This window comes from Bombina bombina, chromosome 8 (assembly GCF_027579735.1).
Source record: "Bombina bombina isolate aBomBom1 chromosome 8, aBomBom1.pri, whole genome shotgun sequence".
Taxonomy (NCBI): domain Eukaryota; kingdom Metazoa; phylum Chordata; class Amphibia; order Anura; family Bombinatoridae; genus Bombina; species Bombina bombina.
In genome coordinates this window covers 285,075,136-285,092,933 of record NC_069506.1, presented here as the reverse complement: position 1 = coordinate 285,092,933, position 17,798 = coordinate 285,075,136, and the positions used below count along the sequence as shown (strand labels likewise).

Below are 17,798 nucleotides of genomic sequence, written 5' to 3'. Positions count from 1 at the left end.
GATAGATGGCAGGAGTGATTCTCCGCCCATTGTATTATTTTGGTTACTTCTTTCATCGCCAGGGAACTCCTTGTTCCCCCCTGATGATTGATATATGCAACAGTCGTCATGTTGTCTGATTGGAATCTTATGAATCTGGCCTTTGCAAGCTGAGGCCAAGCCCTGAGAGCATTGAATATCGCTCTTAGTTCCAGAATGTTTATCGGGAGAAGAGACTCTTCCCGAGACCATAGTCCCTGAGCTTTCAGGGATTCCCAGACCGCACCCCAGCCCACTAGACTGGCGTCGGTCGTGACAATGACCCACTCTGGTCTGCGGAAGCTCATTCCCTGGGATAGGTGGTCCAGGGATATCCACCAACGGAGTGAATCTCTGGTCTTCTGACCTACTTGAATCACTGGAGACAAGTCTGTATAGTCCCCATTCCACTGTTTCAGCATGCACAGTTGTAATGGTCTTAGATGAATTCGCGCAAAAGGAACTATGTCCATTGCTGCAACCATCAACCCTACTACTTCCATGCACTGAGCTATGGAAGGACGTGGAACAGAATGAAGAACTTGACAAGCGCTTAGAAGTTTTGACTTTCTGACATCTGTCAGAAAGATCGTCATTTCTAAGGAATCTATTATTGTTCCCAGGAAGGGAACTCTTGTTGACGGAGACAGAGAACTTTTTTCTATGTTCACCTTCCATCCGTGAGATCTGAGAAAGGCCAGAACGATGTCTGTATGAGCCTTTGCTTTTGAAAGGGACGACGCTTGTATTAGAATGTCGTCCAAGTATGGTATTACTGCAATGCCCCTCGGTCTTAGAACCGCTAGAAGGGACCCGAGTACCTTTCTGAAAATCCTTGGAGCAGTGGCTAATCCGAATGGGAGGGCCACAAACTGGTAATGTTTGTCCAGAAAGGCAAACCTTAGGAACTGATGATGTTCTTTGTGGATAGGAATATGTAGGTACGCATCCTTTAGATCCACGGTAGTCATAAATTGACCTTCCTGGATAGTGGGTAGAATCGTTCAAATGGTTTCCATTTTGAACGATGGTACCCTGAGAAATTTGTTTAGGATCTTTAAATCCAGAATTGGTCTGAAGGTTCCCTCTTTTTTGGGAACTACGAACAGATTTGAGTAAAATCCCATTCCTTGTTGCATCATTGGAACTGGGTGTATCACTCCCATCTTTAGCAGGTCTTCTACACAATGTAAGAACGCCTGTCTCTTTATTTGGTTTGAGGATAAGTGAGACATGTGGAACCTTCCCATTGGGGGTAGTTCCTTGAATTCCAGAAGATAACCCTGAGAAACTATTTCTAGCGTCCAGGGATCCTGAACATCTCTTTCCCAAGCCTGAGCAAAGAGAGAGAGTCTGCCCCCCACTAGATCCGGTCCCGGATCGGGGGCTACTCCTTCATGCTGTTTTGTTAGCGGTAGCAGGCTTCTTGGTCTGCTTACCCTTGTTCCAGCCTTGCATCGGTTTCCAGGCTGGTTTGGACTGTGAGGCATTACCCTCTTGCTTAGAGGATGCAGAATTAGAGGCCGGTCCGTTCCTGAAATTACGAAAGGAACGAAAATTAGACTTATTCTTGGCCTTGAAAGGCCTATCTTGTGGGAGGGCGTGGCCCTTTCCCCCAGTGATGTCTGAGATAATCTCTTTCAATTCTGGTCCAAAGAGAGTTTTACCCTTGAAGGGGATGTTAAGCAATTTTGTCTAAAAAGCGGCATCTAAAATAAAAGAGTTAGCCAACTTAAGTGCGTGAACTCTGTCCATAACCTCCTCATATGGAGTCTCTCTACTGAGCGACTTTTCTAGTTCCTCGAACCAGAACCATGCTGCTGTAGTGACAGGAACAATGCACGAAATGGGTTGTAGAAGGTAACCTTGCTGTACAAAAATCTTTTTAAGCAAACCTTCCAATTTTTTATCCATAGGATCTTTGAAAGCACAACTATCTTCGATAGGAATAGTAGTGCGCTTGTTTAGAGTAGAAACTGCCCCCTCGACCTTAGGGACTGTCTGCCATAAGTCCTTTCTGGTGTCGACCATAGGAAATAATTTCTTAAATATAGGAGGGGGAACAAAAGGTATGCCGGGCTTCTCCCACTCCTTATTCACTATGTCCGCCACCCGCTTGGGTATAGGAAAAGCGTCGGGGTGCACCAGAACCTCTAGGAACTTGTCCATCTTGCATAATTTTTCTGGAATGACCAAGTTGTCACAATCATCCAGAGTAGATAACACCTCCTTAAGCAGTTCGCGGAGATGTTCTAATTTAAATTTAAATGTCACAACATCAGGTTCAGCCTGTTGAGAAATTTTTCCTGAATCTGAAATTTCCCCATCTGACAAAACCTCCCTCATGGCCCCTTCAGATTGGTGTGAGGGTATGACAGAACAATTATCATCAGCGCCCTCCTGCTCTTCAGTGTTTAAAACAGAGCAATCGCGCTTTCTCTGATATGCAGGCATTTTGGATAAAATATTTGCTATGGAGTTATCCATTACAGCCGTCAATTGTTGCATGGTAATAAGCATTGGCGCGCTAGAAGTACTAGGGGCCTCCTGCGTGGGCAAAACTGGCGTAGACACAGAAGGAGATGATGTAGAACCATGTCTACTCCCTTCATCTGAGGAATCATCTTGGGCAATTTCATTATCTGTGGCAGTACTGTCCTTACTGTTTGGACGCTATGGCACAATTATCACACAATTTTGAAGGGGGAGACACATTGGCTTTCATACATATAGAACATAGCTTATCTGAAGGCACAGACATGTTAAACAGGCTTAAACTTGTCAATAAAGCACAAAAACCGTTTTAAAACAAAACCGTTAGTCTCTTTAAATTTTAAACAGAGCACACTTTATTACTGAATATGTGAAAATATATGAAGGAATTGTTCAAAATTTACCAAAATTTCACCACAGTGTCTTAAAGCATTAAAAGTATTGCACACCAATTTTCAGAGCTTTAACCCTTAAAATAACGAAACCGGAGCCGGTTACAGATTTAACTCCTATACAGTCCCAGCTACAGCCTTTGCTGTGACTTTACCAAGCCCAGAGGGGAATACGATACCAAATCACGCCTTCTAGGAACTTTTTCAACTACTTTCAGGTCCTCACACATGCATCTGCATGTCTTGCACTCAAAAACAACTGCGCAGTAATGGCGCGAAAATGAGGCTCAGCCTACAACTGGGAAGGCCCTTCCTGACTGGAAAAGGTGTCTAACATAGTGCCTGACGTTAAAAAACGTTCCCCAAGTTTATAAGTGTGAATTATCAGCATAAACATGTATAAAATGTCCAAATAAAGCAATCGATTTAGCCCATAAAAGTGTCTACCAGTTTTATAGCCCATATTAAGCCCTTTATTCTGTTTGAGACTAAGAAAATGGCTTACCGGTCCCCATGAGGGGAAATGACAGCCTTCCAGCATTACATAGTCTTGTTAGAAATATGGCTAGTCATACCTTAAGCAGAAAAGTCTGCTAACTGTTTCCCCCAACTGAAGTTACTTCATCTCAACAGTCCTATGTGGAAACAGCAATCGATTTTAGTTACTGTCTGCTAAAATCATCTTCCTCTCACAAACAGAAATCTTCATCTTTTTCTGTTTCAGAGTAAATAGTACATACCAGCACTATTTTAAAATAACAAACTCTTGATAGTAGAATACAAAAACTACAACTAAACACCACATACTCTTAACCATCTCCGTGGAGATGTTTCCTGTGCAACGGTAAAGAGAATGACTGGGGTGGGCGGAGCCTAGGAGGGACTATATGGCCAGCTTTGCTGGGACTCTTTGCCATTTCCTGTTGGGGAAGAGATATTCCCACAAGTAAGGATGACGCCGTGGACCGGACACACCAATGTTGGAGAAATTATATGAACACCAATAATTTAATTCAAGATCACATTTAGAATCATAGGCATCGATAAATCTGCAGCTGCAGATACCCCTCGCCCTCAAAGAAAAACAGAGGATTTACAGAGATAAACTATGGAGCCAAGTTAGAGCGCAACATTAACATCTCTAAAACCAAAACATCACTATGTATGATATCCCTCCAAGCGCACCGTCGAGAATTAACAGAGTGGCCCTTTGTATCTGCCACAATAGCAGAATAAAATACACACCCAGCAAGAAGTCAGGACTTTGCCAGGTAACCCGCATGGCGTGGGAAAAAGGCAAGTCCGACTAAATTGCTAGCACACAAAGCAGTCCTGCCGCAATCGCAAACCACAGAGGGAGGGAACAATGATAAGAAAAACAGCCTAATGTCTTACGGCCGTAACTCAATAATATCAGGCATGCATAACAAACTGCGCCATCAACGGTCCTGTCTCTCACTAAATCAAACAGAGGGAAATTGATGACAAAAACACAAATAAAAACTGTGCTCATAACTATAAGTACTTGAAAGATCCGCAAAAATGGACCGAGCAGGGTAAAAGTATTAACATAATGCCCAGTCCACCCACACCATAAGGCCAGGGATATTAGTAGAAACACCCGGTCATGGAGGCGGCAAATTCCCTGGTCCTGATGAAAACCAGCTAACTGCTCAGCCGCAATATATCTGAAGTAACACACACACACTCATATATATATATATATATATATATATTAATATGAATCCCTTCTATAGGAAGCAGGTCCCACTAGTTACTTGATTGTCCCAGTCCTTCTTCCATGATATCTCCCTGTGAAATATATAGGAAAGGACTTACCCTCTAGGGTCTTCTGCTGTGGAGCAGTCGCAGCAGCTCCAGGTCTGTTAGCCTCATCTGACCGCTGACAGGGACCTGTAGAAAAAAGAAAAGCAGAGTAACCAACTCTGGCTTTCTATATAGGGGTAGCATCAACGTAGGAAGGGAAGCAAGGACTACCTCGCCGTCTTGCAACTGCTAAAAGCCACCATTACCCTTACTAAAGAGGATTACATGGACGCAGCATAGCCCCAATCCTTGCTTGCAGGGAAACTACCCATGAAAGGGTTAAATATCTCCAGACACCATCTCCGCATATCCTCCTGATGTACAAGGCAAAGAATGACTGGGGTTTATGGGAAGTGGGAGTGATACTTACAGCTTTGCTAGGGTGTTCTTTCCCTCCTCCTAGTCGCCAGGAATTGAATTCCCACTAGTAATTGAATGGATTTGTGGACTCTCCATGCCATTGGAAATAAATATATATATGTACATTTTCAAAACAGTTGTACATGAAAAATAAATTAATTAAAAAAATGACTGAGACAATTATAATCTAAGAAGTTATTTAAAAGCGTAATTTGATGTTTGAATAGGAGTGTGTTAAAATGAATAAACAATGTGTACATTTTAATAGGTTTTTTAGGATTCTCTAGAGCAGAGCTTTCCAAACTTTTCATGTTGGTGACACACTTTTTAGACCTACAGCATTTCACGACACAGTAATTCAGTTGTACTGGCAAACAGGAGGTTAAACTAACTTGTTTAAAGAGATACGGACACACACATAAAATATATCATTACGAAATGTATTTATAAGTAAACAGTATGTATGTGCAAGAATTAATATCACCAATAGCTACTTACTATTTTAATGGGATGTATGAGGTTGATGGGATGAACACAATTTCTGAATATTTAGTGAAATATTAGATAAAGACACTCGCATCTCATCATCAAGCATTTTTAAGCTTCCACTTCCTATCCATATATCAAGAGCAGGAGCAGCAATGCACTACTGGGAGCTATTTGCAAAAAAATCCCACTGACTTCAGCTCAGCGTTTAAGCTGCTTCCCTCAGAGCTCTGCGAGTCCAACTGACTACTGCCCGTGCTTTAAACTCACTGCTGTCCCACTCACTCACTACACGTGCAATCACGAGCCGATTGAGGAGACTACATGTGCAGTCAGGAGCCAATGTGCTGCCAAAAGGAATAGTTTCAGTTCCTGCTAAGCTGCGCCAATAGGTTAAGAGAATCTGTGACCCACTAGGTATCAATCACATGTCAAACACGTGATATGCGTAGCAGGCAGGCGGAAAGTCGGAAACCAAAAAAAAAATTAAAAAGAATTTTAAATTCAAAGATATTTGTGCTGAAGCAGGGACACACCTACACACTGCCGCCGACGCACTAATGTGTCACGACACACAGTTTGGAAAGCACTGCTCTAGAGACCTGTTAAAAAGACGGATTTTCATCCTTTTACCTTGCTGGACCAGATGCTCTCGCCAGCAGCAGACACAGCAGTAAAGTCACCACCCAAACAACAGCCAATATGAAGACGCCTGTACCTACACCCAGAATAGTGGTTGCCATGCTAAGGGAATAAACAAACGTTACATGCTCAGCTGTCTCCTGTAACCTGTTCACTCTGCAGTCGCAGGGTCATATCAAACTAGCCCACTTCCTATTATGAGTTAAAAAGAGAATTAATGTGACTTCAGATAAAACATTATTCACATCTGTTTAATTTTTGCATTACAAAATGTTAGTTCAAACATCTAAATAAACGGCTTTGACATAAAGGAAGTACATGTCTGTGCAAAGTGGGTGAGTGGGATACAAATTCTACAATTCTATTGGTGAACAGTAAAACACCCCTCAACCATTTATGTTTTTCAGCACAGGAAAAAAACACAGTAATATAAATGCAAATATATTTTAGAAGCAACTAAAAATAAGCTAATGCTAAATAGAATGATGCATTTTTATTTGAATTACATTAGTTGTTTAAATTTTGATGAAGTGTAAAGTGTTAGTGTCTATAAAGCAACGGGCACTGTCATGTTATGGCCTATGGTTCCTTCTCTGCTGAGCCCTGTGTATAATAGAATGCTAAAATAGGCTGCCCCTCTAAAGAACAAGCTAGTGAGCAGTTGTTTGTACCTGGAGGAGCGCCTCTCTGTATCTGTGTATAATATAATTGGAAATTTAACAGAGGCGCGTGGACAGAATTATCCACTCCCCTCATTTAACATAAAAGCTTGTAGTAGGACAACATCCCTTCCTCCTCCTAGAAATGTCCAGCCAATAAAAGGTGAACCAAGCAAGGGAGGGATCCTGGTAAGTTTTACACATGGTATGGTTTAAGATATAGAAACTACTTATATTTGGTTGTTAAATTTCCAATTATCTTGGCCCTCTTGGTAATACTTATCAGTGAGAGAATACAAAGCAGATATAAGAAAGGGTGGGAAATAAATTCATAACAAAAGAAAATACTGCAAAAAAACTTAAAATTTGTATTCTATTACAACAGAAGATAATATTTTACTGCGAAATTCGGCAGTAGCAGACTGACGAACATCAAATTTATAATAAGAGATGAAAGTGTTATAATATTTCCAAACTGAGGCTTGACAGATTTCTTCAGGAGAAGCATCAGCTTGAAGTGCCCAAGAGGTTGATACAGCCCTAGTGGAATGAGCCTTAAGCCCTTCAGGTACCTGTTTCCCTTTTTGTTTATAGACTCTGGTAATAGCCTGCACAATCCAGTGAGAAATTGTCGATCTTGATGGAGCTTGACCCTGACAAGGGCCTTTGGGAACAACAAACAATCATTCTGTCTTACGAACATCTTGAGTCCTTTAAACATAAATATGGAGACATCGGACCACATCCAAACGATATAATGGTTTGGTTTGAGAGTCTGAGTTCTTTGGGCAAAATGAAGGAAGAATAATATCTTGATGTTTATGAAAGTCGGATACCACTTTAGAAAGGAATTCAGGAATAGTACAAAGAACCACCTTGTCCTGATGAAAAACAATGTTTGCTTCTGACACTCGACAAACTGATGTAATAGCCACCAGAAAAAAAGGTTTTCAAGGTGAGAAACCATGAAGAAACTTCACGTAGAGGTTCAAATGGAGCTTCCAGAAGAGAGTCCAAAACCAAAGGCAGGTCCCAGGATGAAATTCATGTTTTAACAGATGGACGGTCATGGTCCAAAGCTTGAAAAAAATGAATTATTAACGGATCCTGAGCCCACCTTATTCCAGATATGGCAGAAATTGGAACTTTAAGGGTTCTAGCACTAAGACCCTGAAGAAAACCATTGTGTAGAAAATCAAGTAGATGAAATACCTTGATAGTTGCAGTGGAAATATGGTGTGTAATCATCCATGATGAGAAAATGTCCCATATGCAATGGTATGCCATAGAAGTCATTCCCTTTCGGGCTTGTAGAAGTGTCTTAATAACGGGCACTGATGTAGTCTGGAGATCTCAGCAACCAGGCCACTAGCTTCAATTGTTGTGGATTTGGGTGAATTACTGGTCCTTGGTTCAGCATGTCCCAGGAGACTAGGAGATGCCATGGAGGTTGAATTGCTAGTTTGTGTAGAGGATACCAAGGTCTGCGAGGCCAGAACGGAAGGATGACAATGAAAGTTGTTGACTCCAGAAGAATCCTCTCCAATAGTCTTGGAATGAGAGGGATTGGACAAAACACATATGAGATGGTACTACCATTTGTGAAGAAAGGCATCTACCCCCATGGAGAGAGGTGTTGGGTAATGGCTGAAAAACCTTGGAACTTGATGATTCAAGGGAGAGGCCATGAGATCTATTTCTGGAAGTTCCCAGAAACTGACTATCCTCTGAAACAGCCACCTGTTTAGTTGCCATTCTGTTGGAAGAATTTGACTTCTGCTCAAGTAGTCTGCCCGAATATTCCCTGATCCTGGAACATGGACCGCAGAGAGGAACTGAATGTGATGTTGAGCCCACTTGAAGATTGGAGACATCTCTTTTAGCATAGGCCTGTTGAGGTGAATTTGCCAGAAGAAGAATATCGTCTAGATAATGAATGACGAATAACACTCTGATGCGAAGTTCTGCTATGAGAGGCACCAAAACCTTTGTAAAGACCCTTGGAGCAGTAGAGATTCCGAAGGGAAGAGCTGAAAATTGAAAAAAACTGAAAAAATTGAAAATGGCGGGCTCCGACCGTGAAACAAAAGGAACTTTTTGTGCACTTCTGCAATGGGAATGTGGAAGTATGCATCTTTGAGGTCTACGGAAAGCAAATAGGTTCTTGGAGGGATGACATTGTTTACAGACTCAATCTTGAAGCTTTGAACTTTGGGAAAAGTATTGAGAACACAAAGATCCAGAACAAGTCTCCAGGAACCGTCCTTTTTTACCAGAAAAAGAGGTGAATAAAACCCTTTGTCTTGAGCTTGAATCCGTCGTACATAAGTTTGCTGATAAACATGTGAATTGCCTTCAGTTTTACAGGATCTCTGAGGAGTGGAGATTTTACCAAGCATGGCAGAGCTGGTTTCTTTTTGAACTCCAGATGATACCCTGATAGAAGAATTTCCAAAACCCATTGGTCTGATATAGTGGATACCCAGATCTCTCTGAAATTGTGTAGCCTTCCTCCTAGTGGCCAGGTCTGGGGTGACCCACCGTAATTGTTTTCTAGACTGAAAGGAAGGAAAGGACTTACCACGTCCCCTGCCTCTAAACTGAAAGTTAGATCTTGTCTCCAGAGGTTGAAAAAATTCTCTTTGAGAGGTACTTTTAAAATTTTGATACTGACCACGTTGCCTGTGGGCAAAAGAAAACCCTCTACGGCCTGTGGTAACCTGTGGGAGAAAAGGACTCTTACCTCCTGTTCTTTTAGATATGAGTGCTTCTAATTGTTTGCCAAACAACATATCCCCTTCAAAGGGAAGACTCAGCAAATTAATCTTGGAACCTGGGTCTGCCTCCCAATGTCGTAGCCATAGGACCCTTCTTACAAGATTTGCAGTAGCTATGGATTTAGCATTAAGTTTCAAAATATTGGCAGAGGCTGATAAGCAGAAGGAAGTAACCATTTTTAAATCTGAAAGAAAAGATGTTACATTTTCATTTTCTTGCAAAGCATGAGACAAGTTAGAAGACCACACCTCAGTAGCTTTAAGGTTAGAAAAAAGAGCAAGCGGAGGATGAAATAAGGCCCCTTGTTGAAGATGAAGTCTCATTAAACTTTGCTCCATTTTTTTGTATCCATGACATCTTTAAATGATCCTGCATCATCCACAGGAAAAATCATCTTTTTTGAGAGTCTAGCGATTACAGCATTCATTTTAGGAGGAGCAACAAATTGGGTATGCAAAGTCTTTTCCAATGGAAAATTCTTATATATTTTATCTATGGCTGCACGATTAATCACATATGTGATTTAAAACCGCGATTAATCGCAGAGATTGTAAAACCGAGTCGAGATTTTTTCCTACATAAAAAAATCCTTTAGAAGTGGCTGTAATGCATTAATTTATTTGCGATTTCTTGCAAACCAGCTCCATCTAGTGGTTGCTTTTAGCACACATTTGTAAAATGGCTCTTTTACTTTCACTTTCTGTTCTCATAAGCAGCCGATCAATCTAGAAATCTAAAAGCAGAGCCCATGCAGGAATGAAGAGGAGGGAAAGCCACTTACTTATATTTCCCCCTAGGGACGTCTGCAGTCTGAAACTTAGGGTATGTAAACATTATGGAACCTCCCACACAATCTCTTGCTCTCTGAGAAACGGCTCAAATACATAGCAGATGCAGTTAACCCCACAGCTCCCAAAAAGGCTAAAACTGCAGTCCCCTCTGCTGCTGGGTTAACTTAACGGCATCTACAATGTATTTTATATCAGCAAGGCGCAGCATTTCTGAAAGGAGCAGCCCCCCACCCCTACTGCTATATGCCTGTAATGGATTCCTGGACAGGAGCAGGGCTCATTTTCGTTCAAATTAAAATTTTTAAAAAAGAAGAAAAAATAATATATATATATATATATGTGTGTGTGTGTGTGTGTGTTTGTATGTGGCTTACACTGCTTCATTTGTTAATCATACCACTGTCCACCAGTTAGAATGACTGTCCAAGAAAATATGACAATGTTGTGTGTCATAAGACCTAATAACTGGCTAGTGGCTACTATTTAATCACATCACAGGCAGCAAATTTTATTTTAACTATTTTGTGGTTTGTAATTTTATGCTCCAAGAGTGTATTGGACATTGAGAAACATGTACATTAAGATTCTGTAGTGTTAAATAAACTTTATAATGCAAAATGAAGGTGTTATAGTCATTTATAAGAAAATTGTGATTAAATCGCAATCGCGATTTTTTTTTTTGCCCATATCGCCAAGCCCTAATTTTATCATGAACAGCAGACTGTTTATCTGGCTTTGAAAAGACGTTTAAATACGTTTAGATTTAAGGTCATCAGAAACAGGAAAGGCCTGATCTGGGGTTGAACCTGTATTAAACCAATCAGATGGCCCTTGAGACTGTTAATCTTCAATGCCCAGGGAACTCTTGATCCCCTTAATAAACTCAGAAATATTTGCAGTGTCAAACACCATAGGAAGATCAGATTTTAAATCTTCACTATCAGAGGCACAATCAGCATTCAGCAAATTATTCACAGAACCTTCAGGTGATTCAGAAAAGCTTCCACCATAAAACTGTCCAATACAAACTTTACAAAGTTTCTTGTCTTGCCAGCAAGTATTAGCACAAAGGGAATAGGTGGGCATAGGCTGTGCTGTATCACTAAGAAAAAAGCATAACCAGCCATAAATAGATAAATAAATAGTATGTACATAAGACATTCAAGATACACACATAGACAACAAAATTGTACCTTATAGTTGCCCCTGATTCCTCCTGGGTTGTAATGGCTTGAGGCTGGAGCTGAGACTGATCATTCTCATCCTCCATGCTAATGCTGAACATATAACAAAATATATTAAGCCCCAGAAGCTTAAAAAACAAATGTATCCCCTTTTTCTTATAAAGCATTTGTGTGCCAAAAATGAATGCTATAGCACTTACCGGAATGCAGATTCAACTATGCCGGTTCTCAAAAGCTGAAAAGAAGGATCGATACTTTCATGTGGAAGAAGGAGAAACGCTCTCCGTTAAAGGCTGTGCCAAGGCATTGAAGGATTCACGCGAGAGATCATGACAGCCCTCAGACGTGGCCCCTGCAACGTCCCTTACCAATGACGTCACAGTAACATGGTGGTCCCAAAAAGGAAACCTTAAGGAACGGTATTCCTACCGTATACCGCGGTCACAGAAACCAGGGCGCTGGACAACTGGAAGGATCATCTGCTCCAATACGCAGCTAAGTAAGCCATATGCATGAAGGGAAAAAAATCTTGCAGCACAAAAGGTAGAAACGGAGAGGGACTCCTAGCCCTGTCCACCTAGCAGACTGGACAGAACTAGGAGGCGGAAGGGGTGGTGTCCTACTACAAGCTTTTATGGTAAATGAGGGGAGTGGATAATTCTGTCCATGTCCCTCAGGAGAGGGGGTCTCACTGGTAAGTATTGCCAGGGGGGCCAAGATAGCAGCATTTTGTTTGGTGTCTACATAAGGGACTAGAAAAGAGGACAAAATAAAGATATTATGTTGCATAGTTGTTTTACTACATATAATTATAACATCTGATATTACAAAGTTTTTAAGGACTCTTTAGAACAACATACGACACATAAGAAGGGGGAGAGTAAATTGTTTTAAGTTTATAAAATAAATGTGAAAACAGAATTTATGCTTACCTGATAAATTACTTTCTCCAACGGTATGTCCGGTCCACGGTGTCTTCCATTACTTGTGGGATATTCTCCTCCCCCACAGGGAAAGGCAAGGAGAGCACACAGCAAGAGCTGTCCATATAGTCCCTCCCAGGCTCCGCCCCCCCAGTCATTCGACCGACGGTTAGGAGAAAAAAAGGAGAAACTATAGTGTGCCGTGGTGACTGTAGTGTATAGAGAAAGAAATTCTTCAAACCTGATTAAAAAAACAGGGCGGGCCGTGGACCGGACACACCGTTGGAGAAAGTAATTTATCAGGTAAGCATAAATTCTGTTTTCTCCAACATTGGTGTGTCTGGTCCACGGTGTCATCCATTACTTGTGGGAACCAATACCAAAGCTTTAGGACACGGATGAAGGGAGGGAGCAAATCAGGTTACCTAAACAGAAGGCACCACGGCTTGCAAAACCTTTCTCCCAAAAATAGCCTCCGAAGAAGCAAAAGTATCAAATTTGTAGAATTTGGACAAAGTGTGCAGAGAAGACCAGGTCGCTGCCTTACATATCTGATGAACAGAAGCCTCGTTCTTGAAGGCCCATGTGGAAGCCACAGCCCTAGTAGAGTGAGCTGTGATTCGTTCAGGAGGCTGCCGTCCGGCAGTCTCTTAAGCCAATCGTATGATGCTTTTCAGCCAAAAGGAAAGAGAGGTAGCAGTAGCTTTTTTGACCTCTCCTCTTGCCAGAATAAACTACAAACAGAGAAGACGTTTGTCTGAAATCCTTTGTTGCTTCTAAATAGAACTTTAAAGCACGGACTACATCTAAATTGTGTAACAAGCGTTCCTTCTTTGAAACTGGATTCGGACACAAAGAAGGCACAACTATTTCCTGGTTAATATTCTTGTTGGAAACAACCTTTGGAAGGAAACCAGGTTTAGTACGCAAAACAACCTTATCTGAATGGAACACCAGATAGGGCGGATTACACTGCAGAGCAGATAATGCAGAAACTCTTCTAGCAGAAAAATAGCAACCAAAAACAGAACTTTCCAAGATAACAACGGAACCCCTTGAAGAACTGAAAGAACCAAATTTAGACTCCAGGGAGGAGTCAAGGGTCTGTAAACAGGCTTGATCCTGACCAAAGCCTGAACAAAAGCTTGAACATCTGGCACAGCTGCCAGTCGTTTGTGTAACAAGACAGATAAAGCAGAAATCTGTCCTTTTAGAGAACTCGCTGATAATCCCTTATCTAAACCTTCTTGGAGAAAGGAAAGGATCCTAGGAATTTTAATCTTACTCCATGAGAATCCCTTGGATTCACACCAACAGGTATATCTTTTCCATATTTTATGGTAATCTTTCTAGTCACAGGTTTTCTGGCTTGTACCAGAGTATCTATCACAGAATCCGAAAACCCACGCTTAGACAAAATCAAGCGTTCAATTTCCAAGCAGTCAGCTGGAGAGAAACTAGATTTGGATGTTCGAATGGACCTTGTACTAGAAGATCCTGTCTCAAAGGTAGCTTCCATGGTGGAGCCGATGACATATTCACCAGGTCTGCATACCAAGTCCTGCGTGGCCACGCAGGAGCTATCAAAATCACAGAGGCCTTCTGCTGTTTGATCCTGGCTACCAGCCTGGGAATGAGAAGGAACGGTGGAAACGCATAAGCTAGGTTGAAAGTCCAAGGCGCCACTAATGCATCCACTAGAGTCGCCTTGGGATCCCTGGATCTGGACCCGTAGCAAGGAACCTTGAAGTTCTGACAAGACGCCATCAGATCCATGTCTGGAATGCCCCATAATTGGGTCAACTGGGCAAACACCTCCGGGTGGAGTTCCCACTCCCCCGGATGAAAGGTCTGACGACTCAGATAATCCGCCTCCCAGTTTTCCACTCCTGGGATGTGGATCGCAGACAGGTGGTAGGAGTGATCCTCCGCCCATTTGATGATCTTGGTCACCTCTCTCATCGCCAGGGAACTCCTTGTTCCCCCCTGATGGTTGAAGTAAGCAACAGTCGTCATGTTGTCTGATTGGAACCTTATGAATCTGGCCTTTGCTAGTTGAGGCCAAGCCCGGAGAGCATTGAATATCGCTCTCAGTTCCAGGATGTTTATCGGGAGAAGAGACTATTCCCGAGACCATAGACCCTGAGCTTTCAGGGAATCCCAGACCGCGCCCCAGCCTAATAGACTGGCGTCGGTCGTGACAATGACCCACTCTGGTCTGCGGAAGCTCATTCCCTGGGACAGGTGATCCTGAGTCAGCCACCAACGGATTGAGTCTCTGGTCTTCTGATCTACTTGAATCACTGGAGACAAGTCTGTATAGTCCCCATTCCACTGTTTGAGCATGCACAGTTGTAATGGTCTTAGATGAATTTGCGCAAAAGGAACTATGTCCATTGCTGCAACCATCAACCCTACTACTTCCATGCACTGAGCTATGGAAGGCCGTAGAACAGAGTGAAGAACTTGACAAGCGTTTAGAAGCTTTGACTCTCTGACATCTGTCAGGAAAATCTTCATTTCTAAAGAATCTATTATTGTTCCCAAGAAAGAGACTCTTGTTGACGGAGACGGGGAACATTTTTCTATGTTCACCTACCACCCGTGAGATCTGAGAAAGGCTAGAACAATGTGTGAGCCTTTGTCTTTGAAAGAGACGACGCTTGAATTAGGATGTCGTCCAAGTAAGGTGCCACTGCAATGCCCCTGGGTCTTAGAACCGCTAGATGGGACCCGAGCACCTTTGTGAAAATCCTTGGAGCAGTGGCTAGTCCGAATGGGAGAGCCACAATAGGTAATGTTTGTCCAGAAAGGCGAACCTTAGGAACTGATGATGATCTTTGTGGATAGGAATATGCAGATACGCATCCTCTAGATCCACGGTAGTCATAAATTGACCCTCCTGGATTGTAGGTAAAATCGTTCGAATAGTTTCCATTTTGAACGATGGCACTCTGAGAAATTTGTTTAGAATTTTTAAATCCAGAATTGGTCTGAAAGTTCCCTCTTTTTTTTTTTTTTTGGGAACTACAAACAGATTTGAGTAAAACCCCTGACCTTGTTCCACAGTTGGAACTGGGAGTATCACTCCCATCTTTAACAGGTCTTCTACACAATGTAAGAATGCCTGTCTCTTTACTTGGTTTGAAGATAAGTGAGACATGTGGAACCTTCCCCTTGGGGGTAGTTCCTTGAATTCTAGAAGATAACCCTGAGAGACTATTTCTAGTGCCCAGGGATCCTGAACATCTCTTGCCCAAGCCTGAGCAAAGAGAGAGAGTCTGCCCCCTACTAGATCCGGTTCCGGATCGGGGGCTACCTCTTCATGCTGTCTTGGTAGCAGCAGCAGGTTTCTTGGCCTGTTTACCCTTGTTCCAGCCTTGCATTGATTTCCAAGCTGGTTTAGTCTGGGAAGCGTTACCCTCTTGTCTAGAGGCTGCCGAGTTGGAAGCCGGTCCGTTCCTGAAATTGCGAAAGGAACGAAAATTGGACTTATTCTTAGCCTTGAAAGGTTTATCTTGTGGGAGGGCATGGCCCTTTCCCCCAGTGATGACTGAAATAATCTCTTTCAATTCTGGCCCAAAAGGGGTCTTACCTTTGAAAGGGGTATTAAGCAATTTTGTCTTGGAAGATACATCCGCCGACCAAGACTTTAGCCAGAGCGCTCTGCGCGCCACAATTGTAAACCCTGAATTTTTTGCCGCTAACCTCGCTAACTGCAAAGCGGCGTCTAAAATAAAGGAATTAGCTAACTTAAGTGCGTAAATTCTGTCCATGACTTCCTCATACGGAGTCTCCCTACTGAGCGACTTTTCCAGTTCCTCGAACCAGAACCACGCCGCTGTAGTGACAGGAATAATGCACGAAATAGGTTGAAGGAGGTAACCTTGCTGTACAAAAATCTTTTTAAGCAAACCCTCCAATTTTTTATCCATAGGATCTTTGAAAGCACAATTGTCCTCAATAGGAATGATCGTGCGCTTGGCTAGAGTAGAAAACTCCCCCTCGACCTTAGGGACTGTTTGCCATGTGTCCTTCCTGGGGTCGACCATAGGGAACAATTTCTTAAATATAGGAGGAGGGACAAAATGTATGCCTGGCTTCTCCCACTCCTTATTCACTATGTCCGCCACCCGTTTAGGTATCGGAAAAGCATCAGGGTGCACCGGGACCTCAAGGAACTGTCCATCTTGCACAATTTTTCTGGGTTGACCAGATTGTCACAATCATCCAGAGTAGATAGTACCTCCTTAAGTAATGCGCAGAGATGCTCTAATTTAAATTTAAATGTCACAACATCAGGTTCTGCCTGCTGAGAAATTCTTCCTGTATCAGAAATTTCCCCATCTGACAAACCCTCCCTCACTGCCACTTCAGATTGGTGTGAGGGTATGACAGAAAAATTATCATCAGCGCCCTCCTGCTCTACAGTGTTTAAAACAGAGCAATCGCGCTTTCTCTGAAATGCTGGCATTTTGGATAAAATATTAGCTATAGTAACAAGCATTGGCGCGCTAGAAGTACTAGGGGTCGCCTGCGCGGGCATAACTGGTATAGACACAGAAGGAGATGATGTAGAACTATGTCTACTTCCTTCATCTGAGGAATCATCCTGGGCAACTTTACAATTTGTGACAGTTCTGTCCTTACTTTGTTTGGACGCAATGGCACAATTATCACACTATATTTGAATGGGGAACCACATTGGCTACCATACATACAGAACATGATCTATCTGAAGATACAGACATGTTAAACAGGCTTAAACTGGTTAATAAAGCACAAAAACCGTTTTAAAACAAAACCGTTACTGTCTCTTTAAATGTTAAACAGGGCACACTTTATTACTGAATATGTGAAAAACTATGAAGGAATTATCCAATCTTTACCAAATTTTCACCACAGTGTCTTAATACATTCAAAGTATTGCACCCCAATTTTCAAGCTGTTAACCCTTAAAATGTGGAAACCGGAGCCGTTTTTCATTTTAACCCCCTTACAGTCCCAGCAACAGCCTTTGCTGCAACTTCACCAATCCCAGGGGGGTATATGATACCAAATGAAGCCTTCTAGGAACGTTTTTAGTGGATTCCAGACCCTCACACATGCAGCTGCATGTACTGTACTCAAAAGTAACTGCACAGTAATGGCGTGAAAATGAGGCTCTGCCTAACAAGTGCCTGGTGCTAAAAAACGTTCCCCAGGGGGGGCGGAGCCAACTGCAGAGCTGATAGGACGTGTTCTG

At 42.3% G+C, this 17,798-nt stretch overlaps 1 protein-coding gene across 2 annotated transcripts in view; it reads right to left on the bottom strand.

Moving 5' to 3' along the window:
* Positions 1-17,798, bottom strand: part of TMEM218 (transmembrane protein 218) — a 171,760-nt gene that overhangs the window by 84,149 nt on the left and 69,813 nt on the right. For both annotated transcript variants that reach the window (XM_053691432.1, XM_053691433.1), the window contains one exon: positions 6,210-6,320. In XM_053691432.1, the coding sequence (XP_053547407.1) occupies positions 6,210-6,319 (110 nt within the window). In that variant the 5' untranslated portion in view covers position 6,320. The remainder of the gene's footprint in view (positions 1-6,209; positions 6,321-17,798) is intronic.